The sequence below is a fragment of the Terrapene carolina genome, unplaced genomic scaffold (assembly GCF_002925995.2).
Source record: "Terrapene carolina triunguis isolate 2854851 unplaced genomic scaffold, T_m_triunguis-2.0 Scaffold58, whole genome shotgun sequence".
In the NCBI taxonomy this organism is placed as follows: Eukaryota; Metazoa; Chordata; order Testudines; family Emydidae; genus Terrapene; species Terrapene triunguis.
This window is the reverse complement of record NW_020664409.1, coordinates 80,521,296-80,536,022: the sequence shown is the minus strand read 5'-3', so window position 1 is coordinate 80,536,022 and position 14,727 is coordinate 80,521,296. Positions and strand designations below refer to the sequence as shown.

Here is a 14,727-nt window from a genome sequence, read left to right as displayed (position 1 = left end):
CTGAGAACCACATTCATATTCCATTATACAGAAGACTTTTTATCACAGCATTCAGTAAGACCTTCATAAGTCAAAAGACATGGTAAGGCCTTCAGTTTAGCTGAATCTTCTCTTGAAACCTCCAACAAAAAGAACAGGAACCACTTATTTCTTCACCATTATGGTGCTATTAGTAGAATATAAACACTCTCTTCTTGGTGAAGTCAGAGGGATATGCAAGTCTGTTCCCCAAGCACTCTTGTGGCTCTCCCACTTTCTTCTGCAAGAAACTGATGCTGATAATTTTAAACTCGGAGCTGCGGCAAATAAGTTTAATTCAGACATACTCCAGTTCAAGAAATATATAATTTTGCAATTCCTGATGCAGGGATAACTCATGAGATTTACTACTGCTCAATGGAATTGCTTAGTTATCACATAGTCCTTTTCCTATAAGAATTCCTAGTGAATACTAAATTTCAGTGTGGACATTTTCCCAGTCCCAAATCTGGAGAATTTCAGTTCCAAAAGTCATTGTTCTGTATTTCTGTGCTTGCAAAACTATGTCCATTTGAATTGAGAATAATTTATGGGACACTAGGTTTCAAAATCTTGCAGTACCTACAGTCTAGGAAAGTGAGGAGAAGTTTGGGCTACGAGAAGGATCATGATTCTGAAATCTTTCTGAGTGGGCTTCTCATCTCAATTTGGACACACATATTATTACTGAAATTTAGACAGCCTTGTGTCATATAGAGAAATGTATGAAGGTTCCAACAATTATAATGAGCACTTTTAACTTCTTCTTTGGCTTTAAACTTCTCTTTTGAGTCAAAGCTACATTGAAATGGAGAAGGATTTCTGCACTAAGTCCTGGCCTCCAACCAGAGCATATATTTGACACCATGAAACTTTTGATAAGGCTTTCCATACTTGCTTTCATACAGGCTTACAAGATTGTTCAGGTGAGGCCAGGAAGACAGAATATCTTCCTTAGATCTGAAGGTATGAGGCAATATATTTGATCAGATCTTGAATCTAGTATCATTATGAGCTTTCCCCGGTGACGTTATCTGATTAAAATATGACCATGTAGATCATTGTTGCTACCACTGTTACATAATTGCAACAAATCTTCTACAAAGGTTGTCAAGTAAGGTGTCTATGGAAAGGCTATGATTTGCTGAATATGATTATGCTATTTGTATGCATGTATCATTTTTGTATTTGAAGTTATAAATATTGGCTCTATGCCTGGATTTCAAATGTTTGCTCCTCGGGTAATGCCCACAAGGTATTTAGCCTGCACATCTTGAAGGAAATATTCAAACTAAGTGGCCCATCAAGGAACACTTAACTCACAATGGACCATGGGAGACACCTATCTACACTTAATGGACTTTCCTGCTATGACTAAGCGAAATCATGCATGGACATGTGAGTTGCCCGTGTGACTCCAAATTCCACCTTTTACCTGTAATTTTCCAATAGCTGTGCTGAAGGCTTTGTTAGAAACAATGGATTTCCCTCAACATGGCAGAAGCTATAAAAGGTCCTGGAAACATCTTCATTTTGCCTCTTTCCTGCTCAAAACTCTGGACTATGGACTTATACTAATGGGAGCATTCTAACCCAGGGACTGAGGTCCTTCCAATGATTTGGAAGCAAACAGAGACTTGATTTAAGCCAGCAGTTTATTCCATCACTGCTACAAGCCTGAACCAAAATTTTGCAATTATTGTATGTATGTGATTCCTTTAATTAATTTTAACTCTCACCTTTCTTTCTTTCTTTTTATAAATAAACCTTTAGATTTTAGATACTAAAGGATTGGCAACAGCGTGATTATTAGGTAAGATCTGAGTTATATATTGACCTGGGTGTGTGGCTGATCCTTTGGGATAAGAAGAACCTTTCATTTCATGAAATTGGTTGTAAAGAACCATTCATCTTAAAGTCTAGTGTTTTTGGTGGTGATACAAGGACTGGAATGTCTAAGGAAACTGCTGTTCTGACTTCTTGTTAACCAGTGTGGTGAAACAGAAGTTTACTTTTGTTGCTGGTTTGGTATATCTTAAGGGAGAATAACAGCCAGTTTTGGAGTGTCTCTGCCCTATTTCTCAGCAGTTTGTTCTGAATTTTGTATTCTCAGTTGTGACCCACGGAGGCCTGGTTACACCTCCAAAACAAAGCAATTAGCTGTTATGGTTATCCACAATGGCCAACATTTGAATGTACATATGTCAAATGCTACAAATAAAGGGGCTTGCTACTCAGGGTTTAAATATTTTCTGAAAGCTAGGGAAAAAATTAACTAAATGCCAAATAGAAAACTACTCTAGCACACCAGAAAAGTTGAATTTAATTTTTTTTTAAATGTACAGAAAAATTAACTGCAGGAAATGAAGAAGGAACAAAATAGTTAAAAACCATAAGAATTTGTCAAAAACAACAACATAGCTACTGAGAAGGATACTGGATTGAAAAGGAGATCCTCACCTGTCAGTCAGAAAAAGAAAATCTGACTAAGTATAATGATAATCTCACTGGTAGAAAGTTATGCATCGCAACTTGATGCAGTAGTTTATCAATTTCAGAATATTATGATATGGAGCATTCCAATCCCTCTCATAATCAGCTGCACAACCTCAAAGTAGACAACTATTACAAATACTTATGTTTATGAGCTTAATTACTGGAGAATCCATGTGGAGTTTATAATATACTGAACATTGTTTGGGCTCCACTGTCAAAAACAAAATTTAAAAAATAAATATCTTTTCAAGGTATGCATATATGTGCATAGAGGGAGGGAGAGAGAGAGAGAGCGTGAACAAAAAAAATCTTATAAATCTTGTAAATTACAATTTTTTTTACAAAAATATCTGTAGGATTTACAAAGGATACTTTACAATGCCTACAGAAATTTTGTAACGGTAAATCACAAAGCACAACTTTGAAACACTGACTCAATAAAGTAATTTAAATGGTAAAAAGAAAGAAGGCGATTAAACAAGATTTGGTCATACCACTTATTTTCTGCCTTAAGTACCCAATTACATTTTCCTCTACCAACTCAGCATAAGTTCTTTTGTTAACACTTCTACTATTTACTGCAACCTACCATTGACCTCTAATATTGTACCATACAAAATAGAGTTATGAAGCACACTTTTACTTGCAAAATCAAACAAAAGCTTTTGCATGGCAAATGGTCTGACAATTCAGAATTGTCAGAATTTAACAAAATGTTGAACATGCTCTTTTTACTGTAGTGATAGTATCAAAAGGCAGTAACAAACAATTGTATTAAATTCAATACATGCAAAGTTACATACAAGGCATTGTACTTCATTTTTAAAAAAAAGTTTAGAAGACAGTTACTGTGCTTTCACTTTGGGTGTACAATCAGATTAGAAGGTCCTCAGCTGGTGAAAACTGGCATAATTTCATTGACTAAATTAATTTCCTTCAGCTGAGGATCTGGCCCATATATTTTAAGAAAGAATGCACTGTCATGCACTATTCGGCATTAGCATTTTGAGTACTTCAGACGCTCACTGGCAATCAAAAGGCACTGATTAATGGCAATGAAAAATAAACACACAATGTCAACTTCTGCTTTTACAAATCTTTCGCTTAGAATGTAACATACTGTACACACTAATTTAGATGAGATATACACAGCATTAGTAATATTAATAACCTACTTTGTAACCTCCGTGTAGGGCTTTCACCATGTAGCTGTCTGCGTGGCAAATATGGCGAGGGATGGGGAAGTGGCAATGAGGAAACATCATGTGTCTGAAGTTTGTACCAGTGAGGCTCATCGTCTAATAGTGCTGTCTCTAGCTCAATAAGAATCTACAAAAGGAACAAGCACAGGTGCTACAGTGGAACACTATTTTAAAATAGGTATTTCTATACATTTTATTCTATTCATTCTTTTAATGTTAACATACACATTTGAAATTAAAAAGAGTTCTTGCATTCACTCAAAAATGAGCCATCAAGACACTTACGAATATAGTACTTGTAACAAATTTTGACACCGAATAAGACAAACACTTCTAGCTTTAATAGCAACATTAGCAACTTAATGACAATCAGAACAGCATCTAAACATCTTGGGACAAATTAATAAACAGTCATATTTCAACATCTTCAGTAAAGTTACGCCAGGGACAAATTTGGACCATTATCAACAATCCTCAAAGAATATGACTTTTTGAAACTATGTGCATGCTGTTATTAAGACAGAACAACTAAAGAATGTATCTGATACCAACATTACATCATAAATTTCTGGTAACTTTTAGGAAGAGTTACTATTAAGCAGTCAAATACGTGCAAAAGTGTCAGCTTTTTTTCTTTACATCAGATAAAAATATTTTATTCACAAGAGCCAAAGAAATCATCACTCATCCATGTACTATTGACAAAGTCCCCAAACTACTGACTGATTATGAAGAGTCAAAACAGTTCCAAATACCTCTCCTAAAAATTCACTTTCTTCCTCACGAACTCGTGCTTGGTCCCAAAGCGTAATCTCCAACATTCGTTCTCGAAATTCTCTCCGATGAACTGGAGAATAAATGAATGTTTGGTTCCATTTGGGTTCCAATGTTTTCTTTACTGTTTTTGTTCTTCTTTTGTTTTTATCACTGCAAAGAGCAATTTAAACATTAAAGACTTCCAAAAACCTACTACATTGTACTAAGCATTTTGTTAAATGCATGATCTCTTAGAACAGTGGTAATTTGTGTGTAGTTTGAAAGACTAACAATAAACCAGAAGGACATCAGAATTAGGAGTTTCTGATGGAAAAAAGATTAGGACCTGGGACTGGTTATAATTTACAGTTTTGTATTCATGAAGTGTGTTTACAAAATTCATTAGTTTAAAACTTGCTGGGTTTTTTGAATCATTCAACTGCTGTACTAATTTATATATTTTTAACAATATAATGAAGATACTGGCATATTTGCAAATACTCTAAGTATATAACATACTAATTATATGAATAACAATTGCGTTATTTGTAAACTCCTGGTAGCTAGATGTTGGAACAACATGTTATCCATGTAGTTGCATTTTATCCAGATTGTTAAAATAAAGAACTTTAATTGCGTATTTCAACACTAGATTTGTTCACCATAGAGAACTAAAAAGAACAGGAGTACTTGTGGCACCTTAGAGACTAACAAATTTGTTAGTCTCTAAGGTGCCACAAGTACTCCTGTTCTTTTTGCGGATACAGACTAACACGGCTGCTACTCTGAAACCTGTCATAGAGAACTAAGTTACATTGGACATGTTTTTCCAGTGAAATTTGTTTAGTCAGAGCTTCACATGCTCACCTAATTAAATGCTTGAGTTGTTTAACTGCTCTTTTCCTCTAGCAGGTTACTTTTCCGTGCATAAGAGATTTATTTTAGACTACTAGGTTTATTCTTCAGAGAAGAGAAAAAGCAGTTTGGCTGTCAGAAGAAAACTAGTTCAATAAGACAAACTGCTGTTTCTTTTATATATGAGGAGGAAATACCAGGAATAATTAAAGGAAAAATTCTACACTCCTCACATAAAAGAAAATAAAAAGAATAACACAAAGTATTTCTTGTAAAACATTACCAAATCATAGTAAAATTCCAAAATATATCATTATTGGTATTCTATACATTATTTTATTTTAATAATATATTTCTATTTATTTTATATTATATTTGGGGATTTTTTCTTCTTTTCATCACCTGACCATCCATTTCCAACCTAGGTATAGGGATCTTTCTGCCCATATCCCATTGCATGATAAAAGCTCTAATTATCTAACAATATGAAAACAGAAATTATTGGTGGGAATATTGATCTTCAAAAAAGTGGACAAGATAAATATAATAAAACAATGAATCTGAACCCCAGTTAGTGCAGATCTTCGCCTACTCCATTGTCTTCAATGATACTATGCCAATTTGCATGAGCTGAGGATCTAGACCACTATATTTTATTAGGCCAATGGTTTAAAAACTTTTAAGGCAAAGAGGCCTAACCAGGACCTTTTTGTAAAAAAGCTTTTGAAATACAGCAATGCATATGATGATGGCATAAAAGATATCACAGTATCCAAGTTGACATAAAATGGATAAACCATTCTTGTTTGGCTAACTTCACCATTTTATCCTATTTCAGGTTACTTTACCATACTGAATATGGTGAAGATGAAAAGGACAATCTTGCAAGGAGTTGAGCACCCTCAATTCCTAGTGAGATCAATGGAAACTGAAGGTACTTTGCACCTTTCATGATTAGACAATTCTTTCTAATTAAATATTTAAGGTTAACTGGCTCTGCCCCAGACAGGGCTGAGGAGAGATGGATAGGAAGGCAGAATCTCCAGGCTGGGAAACATTTATGTACAGTATAACAAACACATGCAGTAAAAATACTTATTTTAAAGATGCATATTATTCTATCACTCCATCAATCAGTTTTTCATATTCTGATTCCACAATTTACAGCAAACCTCTGCTACATTTCACAACATACCACAAAATAAAGCCAAATGTTCCCCTCTGCCAACAAGAGCAGAGGAAACACAGATGAGCAGTTCCAGTTAGAAGGACTCCTCTAACTGTTCCCCTTCCCTCTGACCCAATGGAAACAACTACATTAACAGAATCAAGTACTGAGATACAAGGGGGTAGGGGAGGTAAAGGCCCCATCACACCATCATCTTCTCCTAAATGCCATGGGAATTACTGGTGTAAATTAATATCAATACTGTGTAGTGAGAAGGGCCTACAGTTAGAGCTGAGGGTTCTCAGCATGTCACAGGTTCGGGTCCTCATCAGCATTAACTTGTCAGTACCACAATTTGAGACTCATGGTTTTTGGATGCCAAGCCCTCTTCCTCTTTTGCTGTGGGGATGGGGATGGGGGGGACAATGAATGCCTTGAAGAAATTATCAGTCAGAAACTCAGTTAATCTATATCTGTGGAATTTCCTGTCCCGTACACAAGAATAACCTAGCAGATAATATGGCCTTAAAATATTAACAACAGTATTTGCAAACAACAGCTCCTCATGCAATGCAGACAGGTTTATCTTTAGTTTGCCATCCAATAGTTGATAAAATAATCTAACTGAAGTTAATTTGATTAACAGAAAATAGTATTCAAAGAAATGTAAAACCTGTTCTACACTGTTATATAACATGTTCAATCACTAAATTCCATTCTTTAAGACTATTCTATAAAATCTCATGTATGACCAGTATTAGCTAGCAATCTCTTTTCAACTCTGCATGTCATCTGAATATCTATTTTAACTTCTACTAAAATATCCCTTACTTTTCCCTTGACCCTACCTTCTGTCTGGAAGAAAGTAAATTTTAACATAAGGATTCCTTGGCCTCCCATCTTCCCTTGAAGGAAGATCCTTTGCTCCCAATATTGTGACTATCAACTGATGACCAACCTTGTCATACCACAGCTTTATCTGTAATGAGAAAATATGCATTAGTCAGCTCATTTCTTTAACAATCTAGTACACTATTCCTCCTCCCAAGATGCATTTTACTCTTCAACCCCTCAACTGTGATGGTTTTATTGATTATTACAACACAGATAATTTGTATTCCATTTTGTAAATTGTAGTGAGGCAGAAAAAATGAAAGGATACACTGTAATAACTTCAATGTGTATCAAAAGTTATTTCATTAAAAAAACACACATATATGCATCTTATATCTTTCTCATTGATTTCCAAGTAGTGAACTGTTTAAAATTATGTTCCTTTTGTAGTTTTGGGTTCTACTGTATAGTATTTAGCTACATGGGGTCTTTAAATATTTTGCCATTTCTAAGGGCTCTATTCACAATGAATGAATGTTTCATATCCTGTTGGGAAGGAAAGACTATGGAATGAAGCCATAGGCATTATGGATCTGTTCAAATGATATTCAGAATAATTTTGGAGGCATGTTTATGTTCAATTCTCAGGAGCTTCCATAAACAGATGAAAGGGTGGGTGAATGTTTCATTATGATGATTCCCTCCTCAATCCAACTCAGCATAATAACCAAACCAACAGGCCAAAAAATTATTTTATTTAGCTGTACAAGTTGTTTTTATAATTAATTAATCTCAGAGCTAGATTAGATTAACCATGGAGTATCCTTTTAACTTCAGGTATTAGAAGCTCATAACAAACTGCTATTTACACATTCCAGCCTAAACATTATGCTTCCAGATGTATATTGCTCACATACAGGGCATATCTACATTAGACCATTGCTCTCTTTCAGGGGTAAATGGTGTAGCCATAGCAGGATTAAGTATTAAAAATAATCAGGGTATCACATGATAGTGTGATACCATCACTGTGACATCATTACAGACAGGCTGACAGAGCAGATTATCTGTACAAGAAAGTCTGCTCCAGACAGAAAAAGATCTAGAGGTTTTAGAGGAAGCAGCAGCTACTAGTGGCACCTACTAAAGCCAGGGAGGGGAGTGCTCAGTCCTGTCACACCACACCCACCATAGCAGCCCATCTCCAGGAACAGACACATCCCGGCGGAGGTAAATCTTGTGATGGGAGCTGCCACCACCACAACTCTTGATGGGCAGGAAATTGGGGGCTGACACTACCTCTCCTGATCCCAACTCACACTCTTTGGTTAGGCCAGGTGAAGGGGCACCTCAGCTGGCACCACAGCTTCTAGTCTTCAGGCAACCAGAGATAGGCCTTGGCAGCTGGCACACTTCTCAGGTCATATGACAAAAACACAAAAGGCTGGCTCAGGCTTCTGTAGTTCCCAGTACTTCAGTGAGTTTGGTAGAACATAACCACAAACACTCAACTTATTTTCTGGTAGGCCAGGGCCTCATTCCTCCCCAGTCCATCACTATGGTGCCTAACATCATCCAGTGATATTCAAAGGAAGGAGGAGGCCTCTGTTCCCCACTACCACTTTCTCTAAAATTTCTCTTCAGGGGAAGAGGGGGCCTCCAGCTCACTAACAAGCTTCGTGGAGACACCTCTGTACTCCCAGTTAGGTGGCTCTATGACTACTCCAAACAGAAGACGGAGGGAGCAGTGCTACCCTCAACATCTTCAACTCACACAGAGAGCTCTAGAAGGCTGTTCCCCCAACCACTCAATTCAGAGGGCTCTAGCAATCTTCCCCCAAACTGAGGATTGATGTTCATTCAAGTTGGACAGTTGGGTGGGGAGGGCTGCACTGACCACACCACAGCAAAGGCGGCCTTAGTCTGTGGGGTGCCACCTTTACCACCCATCTTTCAACAGACAGTCCTGGGAAAGGTGTTACTCTATCTTACATGCAGTAGGCTCTGTTGGGAAATGCCCACTTCTCATCATCCAACTAGAGGAATCACTGTGTCTCCTTCAGCAAAGGGCTCTGAGAGGGGCTGTCCCTGACTGAAAAGATGTCTTGGAAACCCCCACCCACTCACAGACAGGTCACTAGGGAAGTTCTGCCTCACCACATCACTCCCAAGCAGAGAGCTCTGTGGGTGGGGGCACTGTCAATATCACCCCTGCCTAACCAAAGAGTTCTATATGAGTTGCCCCTGCTGCTACCACCAACACACCTGAGCAGGATTTTCCCTGCTCTGGGTTGCTGCAGGCCAGACCAGGCACCAGAACTGAGAGCAAGGAGCTGGTTTCGCATGTGGTCTCAAAGCCCCCTCTGCTGGGCCCAGGCAGCATGAAGCTGCCTGATTGGAATGCTGAGGGAGAAGAGAAGGACTGAGAGGGGCAGGTTACAGGAACAGATTGGGACAAGGAGGCTGGAATGGGGAAGAGGGAAAGTGGAACTAGGAGTTGAGGTTGAGGTGGGGAGAGTGGGACTGGCTGGGAAAGGAGACTGGCAGTGGGAGCCCAGGAGAGAAACACAACGAGACAGGGTCCAGTAGGTGGTGAGGGAAAGAAGACTGTGATTATATGAGGAGCAGAGGGGGAGGCAGGGTCTGGAAGAGAAGGAGACTGGTAACCACTGGGGCAGTTGGGAGAGGTGGGGGGAAAGGGGAGACAGATTTTACGAGTAGCCATGAGCGTAATAAAGGTAGCTATTGTATGCATGATCCCTGCTTCTGTTGTTGCAGAAGTTGGAAGGTCTATAGTGAATGAGGCAGGGAATTACAGGAAGAAAAAGGAGGGTCTCATTTTTAAGGCAATTGAATACTCCCCTCAGGAACTGGATTCTATCCCTGCCTTGTCAATGAGATTCTATGCAATGCTGGGCAAGTCACTTAAACCAAACTTCTTATAGGTGGTCACTAATTCTGTGTTCTACGGGTGCTCAACTTGAGACCCCGTCGTCTTATTTGTAGAAAGGCTGAGCACTCACAGCTGGAATTGAAGTCAGTGTGAGCTGTGCTTTGAACATATTAATTGTTATATAATGCTAAGTAGTATGAAAAATCAGGCATACTAGGCATCTCAAAGTGGACACCCAAACTAGTGGATTATTTTGACCTTAATCTCTTTGTGCCTCAGTTCCTCATCTGTGAAATGGGGATAATGCCACCCCCACATACACCTCCATCTCATAGGGCTGGTGTGAAAATAAATTCATTATTGTTTGTGAAGCACTCAGATATTATTGTGATGAGCACCACAGAAATTCCCATGATAATTCTGCCTTCAGAGCAGGATTTGAATAGTGTGCAGTAATTAAGGCCTAGAGCCACACATTGAACAATGGAGTGAAAATAACTATTGACTGATCATTGATAAAGCACTGTCTATCCTATGCACTGAATGAGGCCGGGGTCCAATTGAAAATATAGTATGTGATAATGTAATGAAGACTGTAGTATAATGCATAGGCATAAAGGTACTGGATTAAGATTGCACAGACAACCTTAATTCTCGCATTTTGAAATTTTTGAGTGCTTGACTTTGCAACCTTAATAATGTTCTTTTAATGTTGGGTAGGAGCACATGTTGTGTGTATAATATATGATATACTTTACATAGACAGTTGTATCTTACAGATGTAAAAACAGAATGTATTTACACCTGTTAACATTATGGTATCTTTGACTTCTTTACTGATTTGTTCCAATCATTGCTGTCTTGAGGTGGGGAGATGCACTCTCACATAACTGCATGCAAAGGTCACAGTTGAAGGTGACCACAAGCTTTACTGGCATCCTCTGCCATATAAACTCTGGCTCTGAGATGACTATGGTTAGCACCACCAACCTTAGGTGGTATTGAGCTTTGCTTTTTTCTCCTTTTATATATAATGTGCATAATTATTTTATGCATTATAATTATTTTTATAATTATAATGTTTTGTAGCTGAAATAGTAAGTTCTTTTCTATTTTGTGTCATTTTCGAGCAAATGATACCTCAGGGGATGATTTTGTTTAAATTTTTATTTAGATTAAGCTTCTATAAATGCAGATGTTACTCCTCAGGTGGGAAAGTTTGTGGTGTAGCTGACATGAGCTTCTGAGTACCTTCCCAAAATAAAGAGTGGCTCCTGAGCATAGCCAAAACCAGATTAATACTGTCTTGGCTGCTCTCTGGCCTGCTGGGAACAAGTACGGGAGGAGTGCTAACAGGTAACAGTGGGTGCAACTGTTACTGAGGGTGGGAAAGAGTATTGTAGGGCTGAGCTAGGAGAACCAACTTCACCTATATTTCCTGTCTACATGCACAATGGAATGTCATGGATTGATCTGCAATGGAAATGTATTTATTTGGAAATGTTACTGTTCCTACTAACACTTGTGAACAAGAAAAACCAAAGCTCTCTATGGAGATTTCTGGCAAACTACACACATGAATAACTTAAGATAATGCCCAAGCACTCATAAATTAGGGCTGGTCTACACTACAGGGGGATTGATCTAAGTTACGCAACTTCAGCTACATGAATAACGTAGCTGAAGTCGACGTACTTAGATCTATTTACTGCGGTGTCTTCACTGCAGTGCGTTGACGGGAGACGCTCTCCCATCGATTCCCCTTGCGCTTCTCATTGAGGTGGAGTACTGCTAGAGCGATCGGTGGTTGATTTATCGCATCTATATTAGACACGATAAATCGACCCCCACTGGATTGATCGCTGCCCGTTGATCCAGCCAGTATTGTAGACAAGCCCTTACATTGATCCTAGTTTAAAGGCATAACTGCCAGGAAATCATAGCTATTCAAGGTGCCTACCTACACATAAATGTTTTCTCTAGCAGGCTCATCCTGTTTGCCAGCACTGATATATTGGCAGTGCATACATTGTTATACTTGATTAAACTTGTTGATATTTGTGTGGCAAATTGAAACTGCAAGGTAAGGAAGAACAGGAGTTCACAGCCAATTCTGGCTGTCAGGCTAATTAAAGATGGTGAATGGGAAATATGTTTAAGACTATATAATTTCCCAGGAAAATATTGCCTAACAGCACTCGGTATGCATTAAAAATCTTTACTAGGAGTTAAACTGATACTCAAAGATGTGAATACATCAGAGTTCAAAATACAAGCTTATACTTTTCCAAAAAAGCATTTAACACCATTATCAGTAGGGGTAGTCTTGGAGAACTGCTTCTGGACCTTTCTGTAGCCACTCGCACCACTATGGAATTGAGCGCTGGATGAGTGAATAAAAATGCCGCCCCCTTTAGCTGGCATGAAATATTGTTTCTCAGCTTTCTTCAGGTTTGGGGCACAAGAGGCAGGGGTGTGCCACATGTCAGTGGCTTGTTTAACTGGAAAGGCCACCCTTGAAGGGCTAGAAGGCTGGAGGGTGTTACGTAATCTCTGCTGTGTGTCCTGGACCTCTTCAAGAGGTATCTGGACTTCAGTAGTCATCCTCTGCAACAACTCCTGGTGCTGCTTATGGTCATTGGGTGGAGAGGGAGATGATGGAACAACTGCCTCAACAGTGAGGAGCGTGGCATACCCATTGGAAACATTGGATCTGGCTCAAACTCCTCCTCCACAGATTCTGACATGAAGAGTCAGAAGGAAGGGAGAGGAGGGCCAGTGTGATTCTCGCATGGATCCAGGGTGCCTCTATATGATCCCATGGATCCCAGTAAGAATTGATGGGAGAGATCAATAAAAGCTCTGCTGGTGAAAATCGATGTTTCAAAGGAGCTGCCCTATAATTTAGTAATGCCAGATAAGGGTCTGTATAAGACTCCTCTGCTGTCTTTAATAGTCTTTTTATTATCTTAATACCATTTTCCATAAATCCATTAGACTGTGGACATCTTGGATTAGATGTAATTTGCTTAAACTTGGATTTTCTTGCAAAATATGAGAACTCATAACCATCAAATTGTGGTCCATTGGCTGACATGACCACTTCTGGTATGCCATGTCTAGAAAAGATAGATTTGATACTCACAATAATATGTTTTGCTCTAGTGTTCTCAAATCCTCTTATTTCTGGAAAATGAGAATAATAATCCAGAACCAATATATAATATATAATTCTTGCCAGCATAAGTAAACGGACCCATGCCTACTTTGGACCAGGGTGACAAAATGTCTTCATTTACCGTCATAGGCCATTTTATTTGGTTATCTCTGTATTGTTGGCATGTTTCACAAGCCTTAATGGATTTTACTCTATCTGTATTCATTTGTGGCCAGTATAGAATATTTCTAGCCCTTCTTTTGCATTTTTCAATACCCATCCTACACTGTACACATCTTTAACCCTAATATAGGTACACATTTCCCTGGAACTATCACAAACTTAATCTTTTCATTTTTATTTTTTACCTTTACCTCAAGATCACATTCACCAACAGTAGGAATCATTACTCCACTGTAAGCATTATCTGCTTGCTGTGAACATTTGTTTTTTTCTCCAGATCTTTTATAATAGAGTCTGCTACAACATTGGCTTGTGCACCAGTGTCCAATTCAAAAGTCACAGAGGTTCCATTTGTTTCCAGCATAATAGTCCAGTCATTTGATGCCGTTAGTTCTTGCAAAATTCCTATGAAAACTTCTTCTTCATTGTTGCTTGCACTGTAGTGATCCTCCTTTCTGTGCAACAAATGTACACTATGTTTCTTTCTGGACCCACACTCCTCTTGTTTGCAAATTCTTGCATAACACTTTTAACCTCTTACATCTGTTGCAACCTTGTCCAAAGGTGGGACACTGCTGCGGACTATGTCTGTGACCACAGCATGTACAGCTCTTTATGCTGTCTTCTGCACACTTCTTCTGATTGTGTTTCACAGCTGTCTCCCTGGAATTTCTGTTCTGTCTCTGCTCCTTTCTCTGAGGATATTTCAGTGCCTTGCTTTCCCCCCAAAAGCTTCAGCCTGGTCTGTTGCTTGGCAGATGCTGATTGCTTTTTCTATCTTGAGATCAGGATCCTCCAGCAATCTTTTTCTGAGCTGCAGGTCTCTGATCCCCATCATTATCTGGGCTCTAATTAGGGAATCTGAGTCCTCTGAAATTACACAATTGACTCAACAGTCTGAGATCCTTTACAAATTCCTCAAACGATTCTCCCTCTTTTTGTGACCACATATGAAATTGATATCTCTCAAAAGTCTCATTTTTCTTAGAATGCAGCACTCCTCAAACTTTCAGAGGATAATAATCAGCCTGCTCTGCTTGGCTCAAGTGCAGACTATTATAGACATCTAACTCATCAGGCCCCACTATATTTAGAAACAGTACCTTTTGCTTACATGGTTTCTCAGTGACTCCACTCACCTTCATGTAAAGGCTGAGCTGCTGCT

General features: G+C 38.7%; 1 protein-coding gene across 35 annotated transcripts in view; it reads right to left on the bottom strand.

Moving 5' to 3' along the window:
* The window catches only part of RIMS2 (regulating synaptic membrane exocytosis 2), a 791,243-nt gene that overhangs the window by 291,943 nt on the left and 484,573 nt on the right, over positions 1-14,727 (bottom strand). For all 35 annotated transcript variants that reach the window (XM_026663674.1, XM_026663617.1, XM_026663622.1 and 32 more), the window contains 3 exons: positions 7,344-7,474; positions 4,472-4,643; positions 3,690-3,843 (listed from right to left, as the gene is read on the bottom strand). In XM_026663674.1, coding sequence (XP_026519459.1) covers positions 3,690-3,843; positions 4,472-4,643; positions 7,344-7,474 — 457 coding nt within the window. The remainder of the gene's footprint in view (positions 1-3,689; positions 3,844-4,471; positions 4,644-7,343; positions 7,475-14,727) is intronic.